Source organism: Hemicordylus capensis, chromosome 5 (assembly GCF_027244095.1).
Source record: "Hemicordylus capensis ecotype Gifberg chromosome 5, rHemCap1.1.pri, whole genome shotgun sequence".
NCBI lineage: Eukaryota > Metazoa > Chordata > Lepidosauria > Squamata > Cordylidae > Hemicordylus > Hemicordylus capensis.
In genome coordinates, this window is record NC_069661.1 from 45,420,819 (window position 1) to 45,437,856 (window position 17,038).

The 17,038-nt window shown below is 44.7% G+C and overlaps 1 protein-coding gene and 1 long non-coding RNA gene across 2 annotated transcripts; one reads left to right on the plus strand and one right to left on the minus strand.

The window, feature by feature from the left end:
• Positions 1-806: 806 nt before the first annotated feature.
• On the minus strand, positions 807-12,897 carry SMIM43 (small integral membrane protein 43). The gene is made up of 2 exons (XM_053251653.1): positions 12,211-12,897; positions 807-2,008 (listed from the first exon to the last, which is right to left on the minus strand). The coding sequence occupies exon 1, from the start codon at positions 12,528-12,530 to the stop codon at positions 12,345-12,347; it is 186 nt and encodes a 61-aa protein (XP_053107628.1). The 5' UTR covers positions 12,531-12,897; the 3' UTR covers positions 807-2,008; positions 12,211-12,344.
• On the plus strand, positions 9,197-12,209 carry LOC128325823 (uncharacterized). The gene is made up of 2 exons (XR_008307654.1): positions 9,197-9,268; positions 11,994-12,209. It is a non-coding gene; the product is annotated as an uncharacterized LOC128325823 (long non-coding RNA).
• Positions 12,898-17,038: the final 4,141 nt, after the last annotated feature.

The following is a 17,038-nucleotide window of genomic DNA, read 5'->3' on the forward strand; positions in this document are numbered from 1 at the left end:
GTTTTAGAGTTTTTATTGTATTTTAAATTGTTTTAATTATGTTAATGTTTTAATTGGTTTTATACTGTGAACTGCCCAGGTACCTTTTTGTATGGGTTGGTATATACAGTAGTCCCTCGACTTACGAACTACTCGACATCCGTAGTTTTCGACTTACGAACGACAAAAATGACCGGAAGTCGTTGCCGGTTTAGATGCGGCTTCCTCGACTTACGAATTTTTAGATGCGGTTTCCTCGACTCACGAATGTTTCCAGACCTCCGTGGGTGCGCTTTTCGACTTACGAAAATTTCGACCTACGAACGTGCGTTCGGAACGGATTAACTTCGTAAGTCGAGGGACCACTGTAAATGTAAATAATTAAAAAAGAGAGAGAGCAGCTTAACAGAACTGCACCAATGCAATGGGCAGTGGCACTTTTTGACAACCTCCCCTTCCCCAGGAAGCCCTTTCTGCCACCTGAAAATATATCCTTGAAGGTTGCACAGCCCTTGGGGACATAATCTCAGATGACAAAGAGGGCTTCCTGGGAAAGGAGTGGGTATAAAAAATGGCTGCTTTGCTGCTGGACCAGTGCAGTTAGTTGGGAAATTCAGTTAGGCTGCTCTCTTACTGCACCAGTGCATCCTTGTTCTGTATGTCAGGCACTGATTTTTCATCCACATTTTGCATGCCCATAAAATTTTATGATGACTGCTTTTCTCACCATATGAAACAAACTACACACAAAATAGACAGTTACATCTGAAAATGATTACTAATATAATTGACTATAAAACACAATTACTAGAAGACACCAAATAATATATATTCTTTGAATTTTTATTACTCTTTTTGTGTAAACAGGAGATCTCATTTTATCATAATTTGCAGAACTTTGTATCACCAGCACAGTCATTTATTTTAAACACAATAAACTATAAACATTTGGGACATTCCAGTCCATTATAATCCAATGGAAGTTTTCCCAGTGAATTCATGGGCGGTGAATCACTCTCAGGAAGCATCTTTTGCACACAAATCGATTTTTAGTATGTTAATTTACAAGTTTTGGTGGAGCAGTTGGATGTGTATTGCAATGAAGTTAATTTTAAAAATGATTAAAATATTTTTAAAGTTTCCTTTACAGAATAATAAAGAGATTCTTCTGGAAATTATATGCAAAATTTCTATTAGACTAAGAGCCCTGCATCATCTATATAACCTCATATTGGATTCTGTTTCACAGTCATCCTTGAGTATGATGAGAACTTGATGGGAGTATGATGAGAACTTTTATATACAGTATATGATAACCATATAAGCAATTACATTCAATTATACTGAGCTTGTCTGGTTGTGTCAATGAGACACTGCAAGCTTCCTGTTTAAATTCACTGGAAAACATTGTAAGCTCTGCAGTAGATGTGCCATTGATTGATGTTCTGGTTTAATAGATTTTTAGAATAAAGATTAAATAAGAATTTCCAGTCTCTTCATCATCAGTAGTGAAGGCCAATACTCTTTAATCCTGTTACAAGCATTATTATTTCAGTTCAGTGTTTCCAGGAAGACAGATACATAAATCACAAGAGAGCACAAATTTCATTTTGCAAAACAAAGAAATAAATCAGTGTGTGGGAATGAATATCACATTAAACAGGTTATTGCTGTATGAAATTTTATTCGTGTTTATGTTGCAATCTAAAGAGATGCCTGCTTTTCAGCCATTGTCATGAACATATTCCCAAAGAGAGACACTATTTATGGGTTGACCAAGCTTGTGGGGATTGGGAAAAAATCATACTTTGAAACAGAACGTGGCAAGCATTTTAAAACACATGATAGTTCTTCACTAAAACACATTTCAGCTTTGCTAAGCTGCATGGCTTTATTGGTTACTCTGCTACTTGTCCAATCTCCAGTAAGAGCTTTTCATCCACATTGGTTTTTTTCCAAATAGCTTTTTTTTTGTTTGTTTCAAGGACCTGACATTCTGTCCTGATGCCCAGTGGGACAGGAGGTCCATCTGGAAAGAAAAGATAATCTCACCTGAGCAAATCATTAACACCATGTCTTGTGTAAATTAGCAGTTAGCCAAAAGAAACAACACACATAAGGCTGGTCAGTTTGTACATTTCGGGGCAGGAGTTTCTAGAAAAAGAGATAAAGAGAAGTGGGACAGTGAGACTGTGGCTGAGTTCCCATGTAACGGTGGCAAGTAAGTACTGAAGAACTGCTGGATTCTGCCAGGCATGTGCTGCACTTCTGCCGTCTTTCCCATGTCATCAGAACCCAGAAATGTTGAGTGGAGAATGTCAGTGACCATCCATCAGCCCATTTGTAACCCACATTTGTTTGACAAAGTTGGGCTGAAGTGAGTCACCAAAATCCTTTACCCAACATTTCTGGGTTCTCACAAGATGGAAACAGCTGCAGAAGTGGGAGTGTGCTCCCAGCAGGAAATGGTGGCTCTCCCATACTTAGCTGCCACTGTTGCATGGGAACCTGCCCAGTGAGTGAGTGTGCATGCATACATGCAGGTGTGTGTCTTGTTGTCTCTGCTATACTTAGCCTGACAATAGGGTTTGGCAATGTAGAATCAGTTTAAACACCTGGATAGAGAGACTGGCATTTCTGGAAGACCTGGGTTCAAGTCCTACTTCCATCATCATCATCATCATCCTACTTAACATTTGTACAGACTGCTTTTTGTGTATGCAAAGAACTTAACATGTATTGTCTTGATGTAGTCCTTACAATAACCCTGTAAGGTAAGTATTATTATTCCCTCACTGCATCCAGAGAACTGAGGCTGAGAGAGAGTGGCTTGTCTAAAGCCAACTAGCGAATTCATGGCAGAGGCTAGATTCAAACCAGAGAAGTCCCTGATTACACATTAGCCTCTGAACCCCTACTGAATGCCATTATAAGGTTTAGGGCAAGCCAGTCTCATAGTGATAGGAGTGGCTTCCTCCATTACGACATTGTTAAGAGTTAATTCAGTAAAGATTGTAAAATGTATTGCAAATTTAAAATGCAATACAAATTATGAAAAGCAGTAGAGTTTAATACCCCAGGTAGATATTAAGCAGGCTCAATGACTGCTCTTTCCCCTAGTGCTAATTTATCCCCAACAAATCTGTTGGGCTTTTTTGCCCCTCATTTGTTATGTTTGGATAATGTATAAGTATTCAGACCAGTTCATTTGGACCAGGTTATTGCAGGGAAATGTCCATTTCCTTAGGATGCTATACAAAAATGGTGAAACCTGCAGGCTGTTAAACGCACACATTCTGTAGTAAAATGATCTGTGTTGTGCTTCATCTCCAGTTCTAAGCATGCTTACTTCCATACCAAAGTCGTTTGCATTACTTTCAGGGGCGAAACTACCATTAGGCAAGGGGAGGTGGCTGCCTGGGGGCCCCCACCCCTCGTGGGGCCCCCCAGAGGCAAGTCACATGTGAAGTGAGTGTGTGTGTATCAGCGAGGGGCCCGTTTTAAAATTTTGTCTCTGGGCCCACACCAGCCTCGTTACACCCCTGATTACTTTTATAAACACATTGAGGATTGTGACCCTCGAAGTTCATTTAAAATACTGTCTGTGCCCTTTGTAACCAATGCAGATTGTTCTTTGTGTCAGTAGGCAGGGCACACACGTGTGGGTGCATGTCCCCACAGCTTGTGTCGATTCACCTGGAACAGTTGAAAAGCTATCCAGCTCAGCAATAATGGATTAGGATCCTTCCTTCACTCTTTGAGAACCAGGAAACATTCACTACTTTAACTACACTGACTGTAAGTACAGGGTGGATAAAATGTGAGCCACTAAATGCTAGTAAATATGTTCCCTTAGAGGCTTGCAAGCATGCCCTAGGGATGCCACCTAGGACTGGTTAGCAAAATCTGGCACACTGAGATCATGACTCCTTCCATCACTATATGATTAACAATATCAGGAAATTAATTATTATATCCTGCAGCAGCACTTTTGGAGACAAAGACAAGGTCTTGAGTAATAATGGACTCACTTGAAGATGATTTCTATGAGAAGGTTTTTAAAATATTGATGTTTTCATAGTCCTGCTGGGACCATAAATCAGGATAGCAATGGAGGGGTGGATTCATTAAACTATTGATTCTCCATTAAAACTCATCAATGTTTCATTCTGAGCTAATGGGAGTCAAATCAGGTAATGAGTGAAGTCCATGACAACTGCCATGTTTCCATAATTCTGCCATTTCTTGTAGAGGATCATCATGTTCCCTTTAGTTGTCTATTAACCAAGAAAGACAATTCCTGTTTTCTTCTTGTCCTCTGTGTATGTGTGTGTGTGTTCATCCCTTTTCCTGTACTTTGTCAATATTGTTCTAGTAATTAGGGTGCATAGCATCTCCTGGATTAGAGCTGAACAGCGAACTGACTTTCACTTCTCTCTTCCATTATCCAGTAAGGCCCTTGTCTCTATTCTGCATTTTAAGGTCTATTTGGACATAAGCTCTCACTGCTTATTTCACTTGCACTATTTACATTTATCATGGGAACATAGGAAGCTGCCATTGTCAGACCATTGAGCCATCTAGCTCAATATTGTCTGCACTGACTGGCAGTGGCTCCCCCATGTTTCAAGCAGGAGTCTCTTCCAACCCTACCTGGAGATGCCAGAGAGTGAATCTGGAACCGTCTGCATGCAAGCAGATGGTCTACCATCGAGCTACGGACCCATCCCCTAAGAGGAATATCTTACCACAGACAGTGCTCACATGTAGACACCCGTCCAAATGCAAACCAGGGAAGATCCTGCTTAGCACAGGGGGCAATTGGCAATTGATAGCACAAGACCAACTCTCCCCCTGTCATCTCTGGAAATCTATTGTTTTAGCTACTTAAATAGGATGGATCTGTTGGTTTTGAACCATTAATTTCATATAGTGGTAGAATTGGCATCCTGAGAATTTATCTGCCTACATTCCTTCAATAGATATCAGATGGGAGTCTTCTGGTCCTTTTACCAGTGCAGAAAACACATGAAGGAGAATAGTGAACTCAGTATTAAGAGATCTGTCTGAAAATGATTAATTCAAGAAATAGCTGTTCTCTGATCATAAAATACAAAGGATGGAAGAAGAACCAGGAGGAAGATGTTTGAGACATTTGTCCAAATTAATTGCAGGAAAGATAGTACTTCTGTCTTTTCTGCAATTCTGGTTCCTTTACATGAATGTTTGTGAGGTTACTAATATTCATGCAGAGAAACCAGAAAATGGAATACTGTTCAGGGAAAATCAGTGACAGTTCAAGAGATGAGTTGCGTGCACTGCACCAATCCATTGCACTATTTTTAGAGACAGTGTGAAAATGAGCTAGTGCAAATGTACCTTTGGTTGGAATCACAGAATGTTAGAATTGGAAGGCACCTTGGAGGTCTTCTAATCCAACCCCCTGGGAAATTCTTCCTAATGTTTAACCTAAACCTATAATTTCAACCCAATTCTTGTTCCAGTGCTGTCTCCAGAAAAACATTGACCACTTGCATTGGCACAATGCAAACTCCACCTCTTCCATTAGCCCAGCAGCGTCAGTCACAGCAGGTATATTTTCAGAAATGACAACTGCATGCACTGTACATCTACACTCATGTCAAGCCAGCTTAAAGGTCCAGGTCATAAACACCTGCCTGAAATTAATGAACAGGAGCTATACTGTGACTTTCGCTCTTACCCCTGAACTTCTGAGTGGAAGCCCAGGGCATCCACACCCCCTAGGTAAAAGGTAAAGTGTGCCATCAAGTCAATTTCGACTCCTGGCACCCACAGAGCCCTGTGGTTTTCTTTGGTAGAACACAGGAGGGGTTTACCATTGCCTCCTCTCATGCAGTATGAGATGATGCCTTTCAGCATCTCCCTATATCACGGCTGCCGAATATAGTACCAGTGGGGATTTGAACCGGCAACCTTCTGCTTGTTAGTCAAGCATTTCCCCACTGCGCCACATCCCCTGGGGGCCCCCAAATCCTCTTTAGTCTCTTGCCACACCACGCTACTGGCCTATACTGCACCAGACAGCCAAGCTGTGACTGTGGCCTGCACTGGGTGGCCAGGCGTGACCTCTGCTTTAGAGACAGAAGGGTGAGCGGGGGGGTAGGGGAAGGGGAGTGCCACTATGCTGTGCCCCGGAGCCCCAGGAATGCACCGCAGGAGTGCGCAGTGCCATCCTGGGGTCACCCCACCCTGAGTGTGTATGCCGCAGCTGCAAGCAGCCACGGCTGACACACGATTACAGAAACAAGGTTAACAGAGTGCTCGCTCGTTTAGGTGGAGGGTTATTTAGGCAGGCTAGCTGTCATTGAACCACTGGGCACACCCACAAGCCGGGTGGTTCTCACGATCGATGAAAACTGGGTTGGGCTCCCCTAGCCTGATTTCCACCGATCATGAGAATAGCCTTATTGTGTGGAAGCAAGGTCAGAGGGAAACCTCAGTAGCTATTCCTCCTACCTTGTTTCCACACCATCACTTCTGCCCAGGTTTGCTTCCACACAACTGAAAACTGAGAGCACACACAGCTTCCAAACCTGGGTAGAACACAATTTTTGCTTGTGTGAATGACTTCATTCATTTGTTCTAGGCTGCGCAGTGATTCTGTTGCTGAACTGGCATTTAAAATCAGGTTTCCCACATCCAAATCTACCCACTAGTTGACAGTGACTCTCTGTAGGAGTATCAAATAAAGATTAAATGCTGACAAATGGATTTTGAGTATGCTACTGGACATATGCCCTTTAGGACAGCAGGGCACTTCTTACAATGCTACCTGGATACCATTTGCACCTCAGCAACTTATAGGTGCCTACACTAGCAGCTATCACCAGGCGTCAAGTCATATGGCAGAAATTATATCCTCTCCTGATAACTTATTGCTCTTCTTCCGTGATCAATTCCACATGAAAATTGTGATGGTCAGAACACAGCCACTGAGCACATTGTCAGGACCTGATGATAAGCTTCCTTCTACAAGAAGATTAACAGTCTAGTCATCAGTCCCCCAGATTAAAAGTGGCCAGGAACCATTTACAGCATATAGATGAAATCACTTATTCATGTGTATAATTTTTCTTTCAAACAACTGTTAGCCTCCGACCTATTCCGTCTGCTCTTCTCCAAACTGCAGACAAACACAAGTATTCCCTATTCTCTAAAAATTATCTTCATTCAGTCCACAGATGTTGCAGTTCCAAGTTTCTTAACAAGGACATCTGGCAGAAAACAATATGGGTTAGAGAAGCCAGGAATTCTGAAATGCTGAAAAGTATTGTGATATTTTTTGCATCTCATTTGCTGTTCCAGGGTTCAATTCTGATATCAGATCTTCTGACAAATAAAATGACAGTGACCATATTCTGGGATGTGGAATCCAAATAATGCCTTGAGTTCTAGGGGGTGCTGTTAATTTTGATAATCCCAAATTAAACATGCTCACAGTCCTTTTAATACAGTATCCTTCCTCCAAGAGTAGCCAAATTTATAGCTAAAAATGACTAAAAAATTACTAAAAGCCATGCAATTTGAACCAGGCCTTCTCAGAGCCTAATTGGAAAAGTTGAGGAATACGACATAAATACTTTCAGGTCTGTGCAGAATAACATCTGAGAATATTCTAGGCCAAAGGAGGTGACATCCATGACAAGTTTGAGTCCCAGCATGGCCACAGGACTTTTGTCAAGCATTCTGCTGTGTTTACATCTCAAATAATATGTTCTTTGTTCACTCCACCACGTCCACCTTCAAAATAACAATGTCTGCTGACTATCTGACGAAATGTTGAGAGTTAAATGGGATCTACTAAACAGAGTTAAAGGATTTTGAGCTAATAAGATTGGGATGTCCAGGCAAAGAAGACGGCCGTGTTCCAAGTTCGAGTGGTGAAGAGGCAGGAAATAATTAAAGTTTGGCTAAATCTGGGCAAACTAGGGCAACTGCTGAGGGTCATAGGCCCTCAGGGGGCCCCACTGCCTATCCCTGACCACTCGTGTCCATAGTCTCCATGGTGACAGAATGACTCTCTCAGCCAAGGGAGCAGGGGCATAATTATAATAGGGCAAGGGGAGACAGTTGTCTGGGGGGGGGGCCTCCCCCCCCGAGGCAAGTCACATGACTGACTCCCTCAGCTGAGCACCTGCCCGGGCTTCCTTCAGTTGTATTCATCCCCCGAAACTGATGTGAGTGTTAAGACCTGGAGCTACCAGAACAGCATGTCATGTTCTATTGTGGCATATATAGATAGATAGATAGATAGATAGATAGATAGATAGATAGATAGATAGATAGATAGATATAGATATAGATATAGATATAGATATAGATATAGATATAGATATAGATATAGATATATATGCTTTTTGTTACCACTATTCAGTCTCATTTAAGATTTCTTTATTTCATGAGCTGAGCTTCAGTGAGGTGGGGGGGGGGGGCATTTTAAAATCTTGTCTCTGGTCCCACTCCAACCTTGCTATACCCCTGCAAGGGAACTCTTCTGTCACTCTCCTGTCCCATATGGAAATGGGAGCTTTCCTCCAGAGGCCCCTACATCATCACAGGGGCCACTAGGATACACTCCTGGTAAATGGAGAGGGCACCTAGAGGAGAAAACAGACAGTGCAGTCCCAAGAAATTTGGCTGCTTGAAGTAAAAACACTGGGGCACCCCCTTCCTTTTCTACTCCCTTTCTTTTTCTATTAAACTTCACCCCCAATTTCTCCCTTCTGTTGTCTCTTCTGCTTTCTTTGTTTTCTATTAAATCACAAATAAGAAATTACCAATTTCCATTAGAATCTCTCTCTACAAACATGTAGTAAAACTAAGTTCACCTACAAGTGAGAAAGTAAGCAAGAGTGACAAATACCCTCAAAATCCACTTTCTAAAGCGGCCCGCTTCACCTTACTTCATGGCAGAACATAACTCAATTGTTGCCTCAAAACACACCAATCCACCCACCCCCAACAACATGAGCCTTGGGAGGGGGACATGTGGGAGGGACCCACAGAAGTTACATTGCTGAAGACCCTCTCAAGTCTGGCCCTTATTGCACCCATAACCAGAAATAAATCTGGATGGGGCTCCATTTCCTCCTAGCCCCACTCATAAACACCCCCCCCCAAACATCTACCAGAGTTTTGTGCTACAAGCCCCAAGTTTTGTGTCGCTTCGTTTCAGGGTGTAACTGGAATCTCAAATTGGGATGCCAAGGAAATGGTGCTTCTGGATGGCATATTCTGTACTTAAATGGTAAGAAGGTTAAGGTAACAATTAGTTTTCTATAGCAACTCCGCTGCAACTATTAAAGATGTAGACTTTTCTGTTGCTTCTTGCCACCAGTAAAACACTCTTCTACAGCAGTCTGAAATTAAGATAATCTTCCTTTTTTCAGTACCTAAGCAATTATTTGTCTCTAAAAAGAGAGATACCATTCATGTACCACGATGACTAGAAGCTGCATTGTGCGATCTGGAAGGGAATCTCTATTCCCTAATTTCAGCTGTTGAGGGAATGAACTGTGGTGACATAGTACTGAGGAAATTATACTTGTGTTTATTCATAAGCAACCTCTTTGTTGCCTCTTCACATGTTGAAGTCCAAGTCTTCAAAACTAAACACAGGTTCTAGAGCTGAGACTGTACATAAGCTCAGTGCAATCTTGGCTCAAATTAAGACAGATTTGATAATTACTGGAAAGTTCACACATTTCCAGTTTCTCAGACAGGCAAAGCAGTTCAGTGGGGTCCTTCCAAACAAGATGGAAATGCTTCTCATGGGCACAGAGTCCCCATGGCTATATAGCCCATAACTATATATGGTTGGTGGGGAAATCCGGTTGGAGACTGTTGCTCTGCAAAGCAAAATATATTGTATGGAGTTCCACAAGGCTCCATACTGTCTCCAGTGCTCTAACATCTACATGAAACTGCTGGGAGAGATCATCAGGAGATTTGGTGCAGGGTGTTATCAATCTGCTGATAACACCAAAATCTATTTCTCCCTATCAACCGCATCACAAAATGGCATAACTTCTTTAAATGCCTGCCTGGAGGCGGTATTGGGCTGGATGAGGAATAACAAACTGAAGTTGAATCCAGATAAGATGGAGGTACTGATTATGTGGGGTCAAGACACAAAAGATGATTTAGATCTGCCTGTTCTGGATGGGGTTACACTCCCCCCCCCCCGCAAGATCAGGTATGTAGCTTTGGAGTGCTCATGGATCCAAAACTCTCTCTGGTTTCTCAGGTTGAGGCAGTGGCCAGAATAACTTTTTATCAACTTTGCTGATAGGTCAGCTACACCCATCTCTGGAGGTAAATGACCTTAAAACAATAGTACATATGCTGGTAACCTCCAGGCTTAACTACTGGAATGTACTCTACATGGGGGTGCCTTTGTAAGTAGTCCAGAAACTACAACTGGTACATAATGCGGCAGCCAAGTTGGTTTCTGGGGCAACCTGAAAGGACCATATGACACCATTTTTTAAAAAAAATTGCACTGGCAGCTGCTATGTTTCCAAATGAAATACAAAGTATTTATTTATTTATTTGATTTATATACCACCCCTCCAAAAATGGCTCTGTGTGGTTATTACTGGTACTGGTTATTACCTATAAAGCTCTGAACGGCATAGTCCAGGGTACATAAGAGAGCGCCTTACGAACCCTGCCGCCTATTAAGATCATCTGGGGGGGTGGGGTACAGTTGTTGCTAGCTTGTCTGGTGGTGAGGACTCGGGGCTGGGCCTTCTCTGTGGCTTCCTGAGGGCTTTGGATTGCCCTCCCTGTCAAAATAAGAGCTTCTACATCTCTGGTTGCTTTTTAAAAGGCCCTTAAGACACACCTGTTTTCTCAGGCTTTTGATTACAATTCATTTAAAATTGTCTATTTGTTTTACTCTGTGAGGTTATTTTGTTTTATTCTGTGCATTGTATTTAACTGTTTTTATTCTATAGGAGTGCTTTAGATGTTTATGCTGACTGAATGTTTATCCATGTCCCACTGCTGCATTCAAGAAACCTAACTTGTACCAGTCAACATAATAATGTGTATTAAATAATAATTCAAAGCCCCTCAGAGTTCTGAATTATAGCTCTCCCTGGTCAAACTTACCCTGGGGGTCATGTGCATTGCGACATGTGCACGTGCACCAGGCACTTCTGTTCACTTCCGGTCCGAGGAGGCACGGGGTGGCAAGAAGGTATGCTCCTGCCCTGCTGGGCCATTGTAAAAGGCAGCGCCGGCAAGGGAAATGTGTCACGAAGGGTAAGAGCACCCTCCTTAAAGATACCACCCCTTCAAACTGGCAGTCTCCAGTTCCATGCACATCCCTACCACGGGGCCGAAATGGAGGTGCCAGCGTTCAGATGTAATGCTGGTGCCTCGGAACTGGAGTTGGGTGGTGAAACTCCACTCAGACTGGAGGGTCAGAGTATAGTTTGGCGAGGGAAACCATGGGTCCCTTTTCACCCTTAACTCCGGTTTCCTCAGTTCAGATGTGCAGCTTGGGAAACCGGAGGTGAAGGGACCTCCGGTTTCCTATTACATCCAAATTCGGCCAAAGGAACTAATTAAAGTACAGACCTGTCAAACAGATGAACCTGCACAGAGATTCCTGCCACTGTCAGTAAAATTGCCTCCATTTATTTATAAAGGTAAAGTGTACCGTCAAGTCGATTTCAACTCCTGGCACCCACAGAGCCCTGTGGTTGTCTTCGGTAGAATACAAGAAGGGTTTACCATTGCCTCCTCCCGCGCAGTATGAGTTGATGCCTTTCAGCATCTTCCCATATTGCTGCTGCCCGATAGAGTAGCAGCAGGGATTCAAATCAGCAAGCTTCTGCTTGTTAGTCATCAAGCATTTCCCTGCTGCGCCACTTAAGGTGGTTCCATTTATTTATACAGTGCTTTAAAAAAATTGTACAACAACCCTGTAAGATAGGATAGTCAATGTCACATTTTGCAAATAGGAAACTGAAGCTGCAGATAAGCGACATTGTGATGACCTACAGCAATGAACAGTAAACTTGAACTTGCCTGTTCAGGAAGAGTAACATTCCTGAAGACATACATGGCAGAAGTGGGACCTGACCTCAGCTTTCCCAGACCAAAGTCCTGTAACTGTTGGATCTCGCAGTCCTTCCTTATCCCTGGCTCATTTTGAAAAATAAAATAAAACAAACCCACCTGCAGCATGAGCTCGTTCTTTCCCTTTCTGGAGCCCCCCCAAAAGCGACGGGGGGCGGGGGCGGGGCTGTGCTTTTGGCCCAAGCGCGCTCCGGGGCGCCCCCTAGAGGCGGAGCGGCGTGGTGGGGGCTCCTTCATAGGGTTTGCTCGCGGCAGAATCCCCAGGGCTCCCGCAAGGAGTGGCGGCCAGGCTGGAGAGCCCCCGTGCTGGCCACGGAATTCTTCAGCTGCTTGATGACTCCGAAGAGGAGGAGGAAAAGCAGGAAGAGCAAGATGAAGAAAAGCGCCAGGTAGAGGAGCAAGTTGAATTCCCACTCCATGCTGTGGCTGCCTGCTGGCTTCCCCGGGTTGCCATCAGTCACTTACAAGCAAGCCCTGCGCAGGTCCTCCGTCCCCTCCAGAAGATCGATGCATTCAGCCGCCCCCGGATCTCCTGGCTGGGCTGCCCGCCACATCTTCCTTGGGAAGGAGGCTGGGACCATCCGGAGGACAAGTCGAATGGCAGCGATCCGCCGAACTGATGAGACACACTCCGAATCAAAAACCAGCCAGCCACCGTCGCAATCGCAAACAGCTGCTGCCTGGAAAGGAATCCCCCGCGCCTGAAAGAGCTCAGTTTCCACTGGCACCTGCCCGCCCGCCCCTTGCTTCATTCAGTTTAAAATATATCGTTCCCCTTGCTCTGATGGCTCCCCTTGCTCTGATAAAGAATAATGGGGCGGGGGGAGGCCTCCTTGGATTAAAGATCAGACCACGAGGGTGGCTTGATAAAGGCGGGGGTGGGTGGGGGGTGGACGACTCCAGCAGCAAGAAGATGCCTTGCTTCTTCATTCAGATTAAAATCGCGTGGGGGAGGGGGGCAGCCCAAAGGAAGAAAGAGCTGCACCCTAGGAACTAATAGAGGAGCCATAGGAGAACTGTGATTTCTGGCTCGGAATGAGAGGGTTTCAATTACAGGGAGGAATGAAATCATTGGGCTATTGTCCCTCTGGAAGGGAAACAGCTTGCGGGTGGCTGAAGTGTTTGCCCGCTTGATGAACTCATCTTCAACTCTCAAAAGGCAAGGAAGAGCAGGGTGTCCTATGGTTCATACAACTGCAGTGGGACAGAGACACTCTTACCCCTGGACTTCTGGGCGAAATCCAGGGCCTCCACATACCCCGGGGGTGGCGCGTGGGGATCATCTTTAGTCTGTCCTGGGTGGTGTGGTTTGTGTTCTCAAGAACCTATGTGTTAAAAAATGATGCTTAACTTGTACCACTGAGTGGGAAGCATTAGGGCATATTCTTGAGCTCATGCAACCCTGGGCTTCATCACTCCCTTATTGAATCACCATTTTGGTACTCCACTGGAATTTGGAGTACCAAAATTACTGTGGTACTCACTTATTCTATAACTACCATTTGGTACTCACAACTGGAGTGTCTCTGGATGTGTTGCTGTTTGTGCGTAGAACCTGGATTGCTGACTTCCACATAATTAAAGATTATGGTGGCACCAGTTAGAAAATGTGAGTTGCACGCTTCAGGACCAGCTCCAGGTTTTAGGGATCCCTTAGCAAACTGCCCTCTTGAACAGCAAAATTCAGAAATCAGTGGGAGAACATTTCAGTCCCACACTATCGCTGACCTAATTGCTTTACAACAAAAGAATTGCTTTACAACAAAAGAATGTCATGAGACTCCAATGAGAAACTACTGAGCTAAAATTTATCAGGAGGTTTGATTCTATCTGATTTTGGCTTGAATAAAGGCTGGAGTTTCTTGTCTCACTACATGTGCCACGTTACTTAGTCCAGCCAGAAAGACTATAAGAACAGCCCTGCTGGATCAAGGCTGGCCCAAGGCCTATCTAGTCCAGCATCCTGTTTCCCACAGTGGCCTACTAGATACCTACTATTATTAGGTATTACCACTTATTATTGCTGATGTATATTATCATTGTGCTTATCTCATGCATTTAGCCTCACATAATAATAGTCATCCACTGTACTTCTTACATTCCTTAGCCATTTGGCACATTGTTCACATATCTGGGTTTAACTGCTCAGACTCTATCTGTTGTTGCTGTATCGATTATTTAGTTAATTAACTTCACATAGCCAGGATGACTGCTTTGCCTGGGACTGCTTTTTTGAATTGGCGCTATGCTTATCTCTCAATTTTTCATTAGGGACGTGCACGAACTGAGGTTTGGCGCTGAACCGCTTTGGACGAGATTCGAACCAGTTTAGTGCCACAGGGCGGGGAGCAGGGAGCGGGAGGATCTTTTTTTTTAAAAAGGATCTTTTTTAAAAAGAGCAGGTCCTTACCTGTTCTCCGTTGCTGCATGTAACTTCCTGCTGTGGTGGTGCTGGAGGGAGAGAAAGGGAAATAGATGATTTCAGGCAGCAAACACTGCCTGGATAGGACAGGGGAGCTCACGCCTGGGGCTCTCCATAACCTGGGTATGGGCAGGGGGAGTTCTCTCGGGGCTTTTCCGGAGCCCAAGCCACGCCCCGTGTCCCTGACATCACGCACATGGGATGTTGCTAGAGGGGCTGCCAGGCGGAGCCAGACCCAAACCGCTATTTGGCTGGCTCCATGCCTGGTAGGTAGGTATGTATTATATTTGTTCACCGCCCCAACTTATATTTCTGGACGGTTTACAACAACATAAAACAGATTAAAACAAAACATTAAAACATTAAACCACAATTCTAGATAAAAAGATTGAGTGAATAAAGGTGTCTTCAGAGACTTTTAAAAAGTTATCAGAGATGAGGAGGCTCTTATTGCAGCAGGGAGTGCACTCCAAAATGTCGGGGTGGCAACAGAGAAGACCTGTCCCTGAGCAGCCACTAGACAAACTAGTGGCAACCAGGGCTGGGCCAAGGACTTTTGGGCCCCCTGGCCACCACCCCTGGCCCCCCTTGTGTGTGTGTGTTTTTACCTCCAGCCGCCCCTGCCGCCATTCCCACTGCCTCCTCCTCCGCTGCCAGAATGGCTGACTGGAGGGTGGACCAGAGGAGAAGAGGGGGTGTGGTGGTGGCAGCAGCAAGGGCAGGTGCAGGACAGAGCTTCTCAGGACACCCGTCGTCCTGCACGCACTGCCACCACACCTCCTCTTCTCTACGCACCCATGCACCAAGTCTTCTGAGAGCCAGAAGCAGGAACACCAGTCTAGGCAGATATGCAGGCGGGTGGGCAGGCAGAGGAGGAGGGCGCTGCCCCCCCCCCGGCTCGCCTACCTTCTCTTCTTGCTTCCAGGAAGACTGGGCAAGCAGGAAGAGTGGGCAGGCCAGAGGAGGAGAGGGGGAGACAGTTGGGTGCTGTGTCCATCGACCCGTCCCCAAGCTCCACATCCCATTGCCCGCGCTCACCACTGCCAGCCAGCAGGCACAGCAGCATGGGCCTTGTGCTAGGTGAAATTGCACCCTCCACAGGTAGCTGCCATAGGCAGCCGCTTAGTTACCTTTGTGGTTGGGCCAGCCCTGGTGGGGATGATCTCAGTGGGCGGTGGGGCTCATAGCAAAGAAGACATGACAGAGACACCAACACAAGGACAAGATCCTGCCACAAATCCAGCTGCCAACTCTGTTCCTGTATCCACGGATGCAACATTATTACAGGACCTAATAATATCAGCTATTCTGTCAAGGGCTCATTCACTTGCTTACCCTCCAGTGTAATACATATGATCACCTGCCAACAATGCAAATTTGAGGGTCAGGTGGGAATTTTTCATAATATTTTAATATAGTGAAATATTATACTGCGCAATGAAATGTTTGCACTTTTCAGTTGCTGCCTACCCTTCAGGATGTTGTGCTGTTAATAACTAACCAAAGCATGAACCAGGAAATTTAAAAACTGAGACATCCTTCCAAGATCAGCCGAAGCCATGACCTAGCCAAGTTTTTGTATCGTGTTTCTGGATATCATTCTGTTGCTTGCTAAACTGTACCAAAGGTTTTGTCTCTTGGCTGGTCTTCAGAAGCACTAACTGGGTTAACTCCACTGATTGTTTATCTCCACTGCTATGTGACAAAGGAAGGAGTATGCTGGTCCCTTGGCTTCCAAAGTGGCTCTCTAGACTGGCCAAAATTAATACGCGATTTAGTTCTAGTTGCTTTGAAACAGATCAACATCCCTGCAGTGATGTAGTCACAAATTCAGAAGTGCAAGCACTCCTCATGACTGCTCCCATGGCCACACGCACCCTGACAGCCACACCCCTCACTCAGTTGCAATAATTGGGGGTGTTCTGTTACAAGAAATCAAGGATCATGTAGATTCTAGGGAATGTACCGGATGATAGGGAATGCCCACTGAAATATACGGGTTGCTTCCAAATGGCCATTTGGAAATTCATTGCATTCCTCTGGCCATTTGGAAGGAACCAGTGCATTTCGATGGGCATTGCATGTCATTTGTTTTAGGATGTCCACCATAGGACTTGCATGCTGACAGTCCCAGGTTAAATCCCTGGCAGCATCTCCAGGTAGGGCTGGGAAAGACTCCTGCCTGCAACCTTAGAAAGCTGCTGCCAGTCAGTGTAGAAAATACTGAGCTAGCTGGACCAAGGGTCTGACTCGGTATAGGGCACTTCCTATGTTCCTAAGACAGGAAGAATAGTAATAAACGGTCAGAATAACAAGAGCAGCACATTATTTCCATGTAGAAAGCTAAGAGCTTTGTGTCCCTGCTGAGATCCTAGAGGGGGGAAAGTACCAGGACTGCATCCCTGCCCATCCCTGCAGTACTACATCATGTCCCTGAATAAAATCACCTGTAGAAGGGGCTGTATTAAGTTGTTTTAGTTCTGAGGTTATAAATTAATTGATCAG

Coding starts and splice junctions, on each gene's coding strand:
- SMIM43 (XM_053251653.1), bottom strand. CDS start 12,530: ATGGAGTGGGAATTCAACTTGCTCCTCTACCTGGCGCTTTTCTTCATC.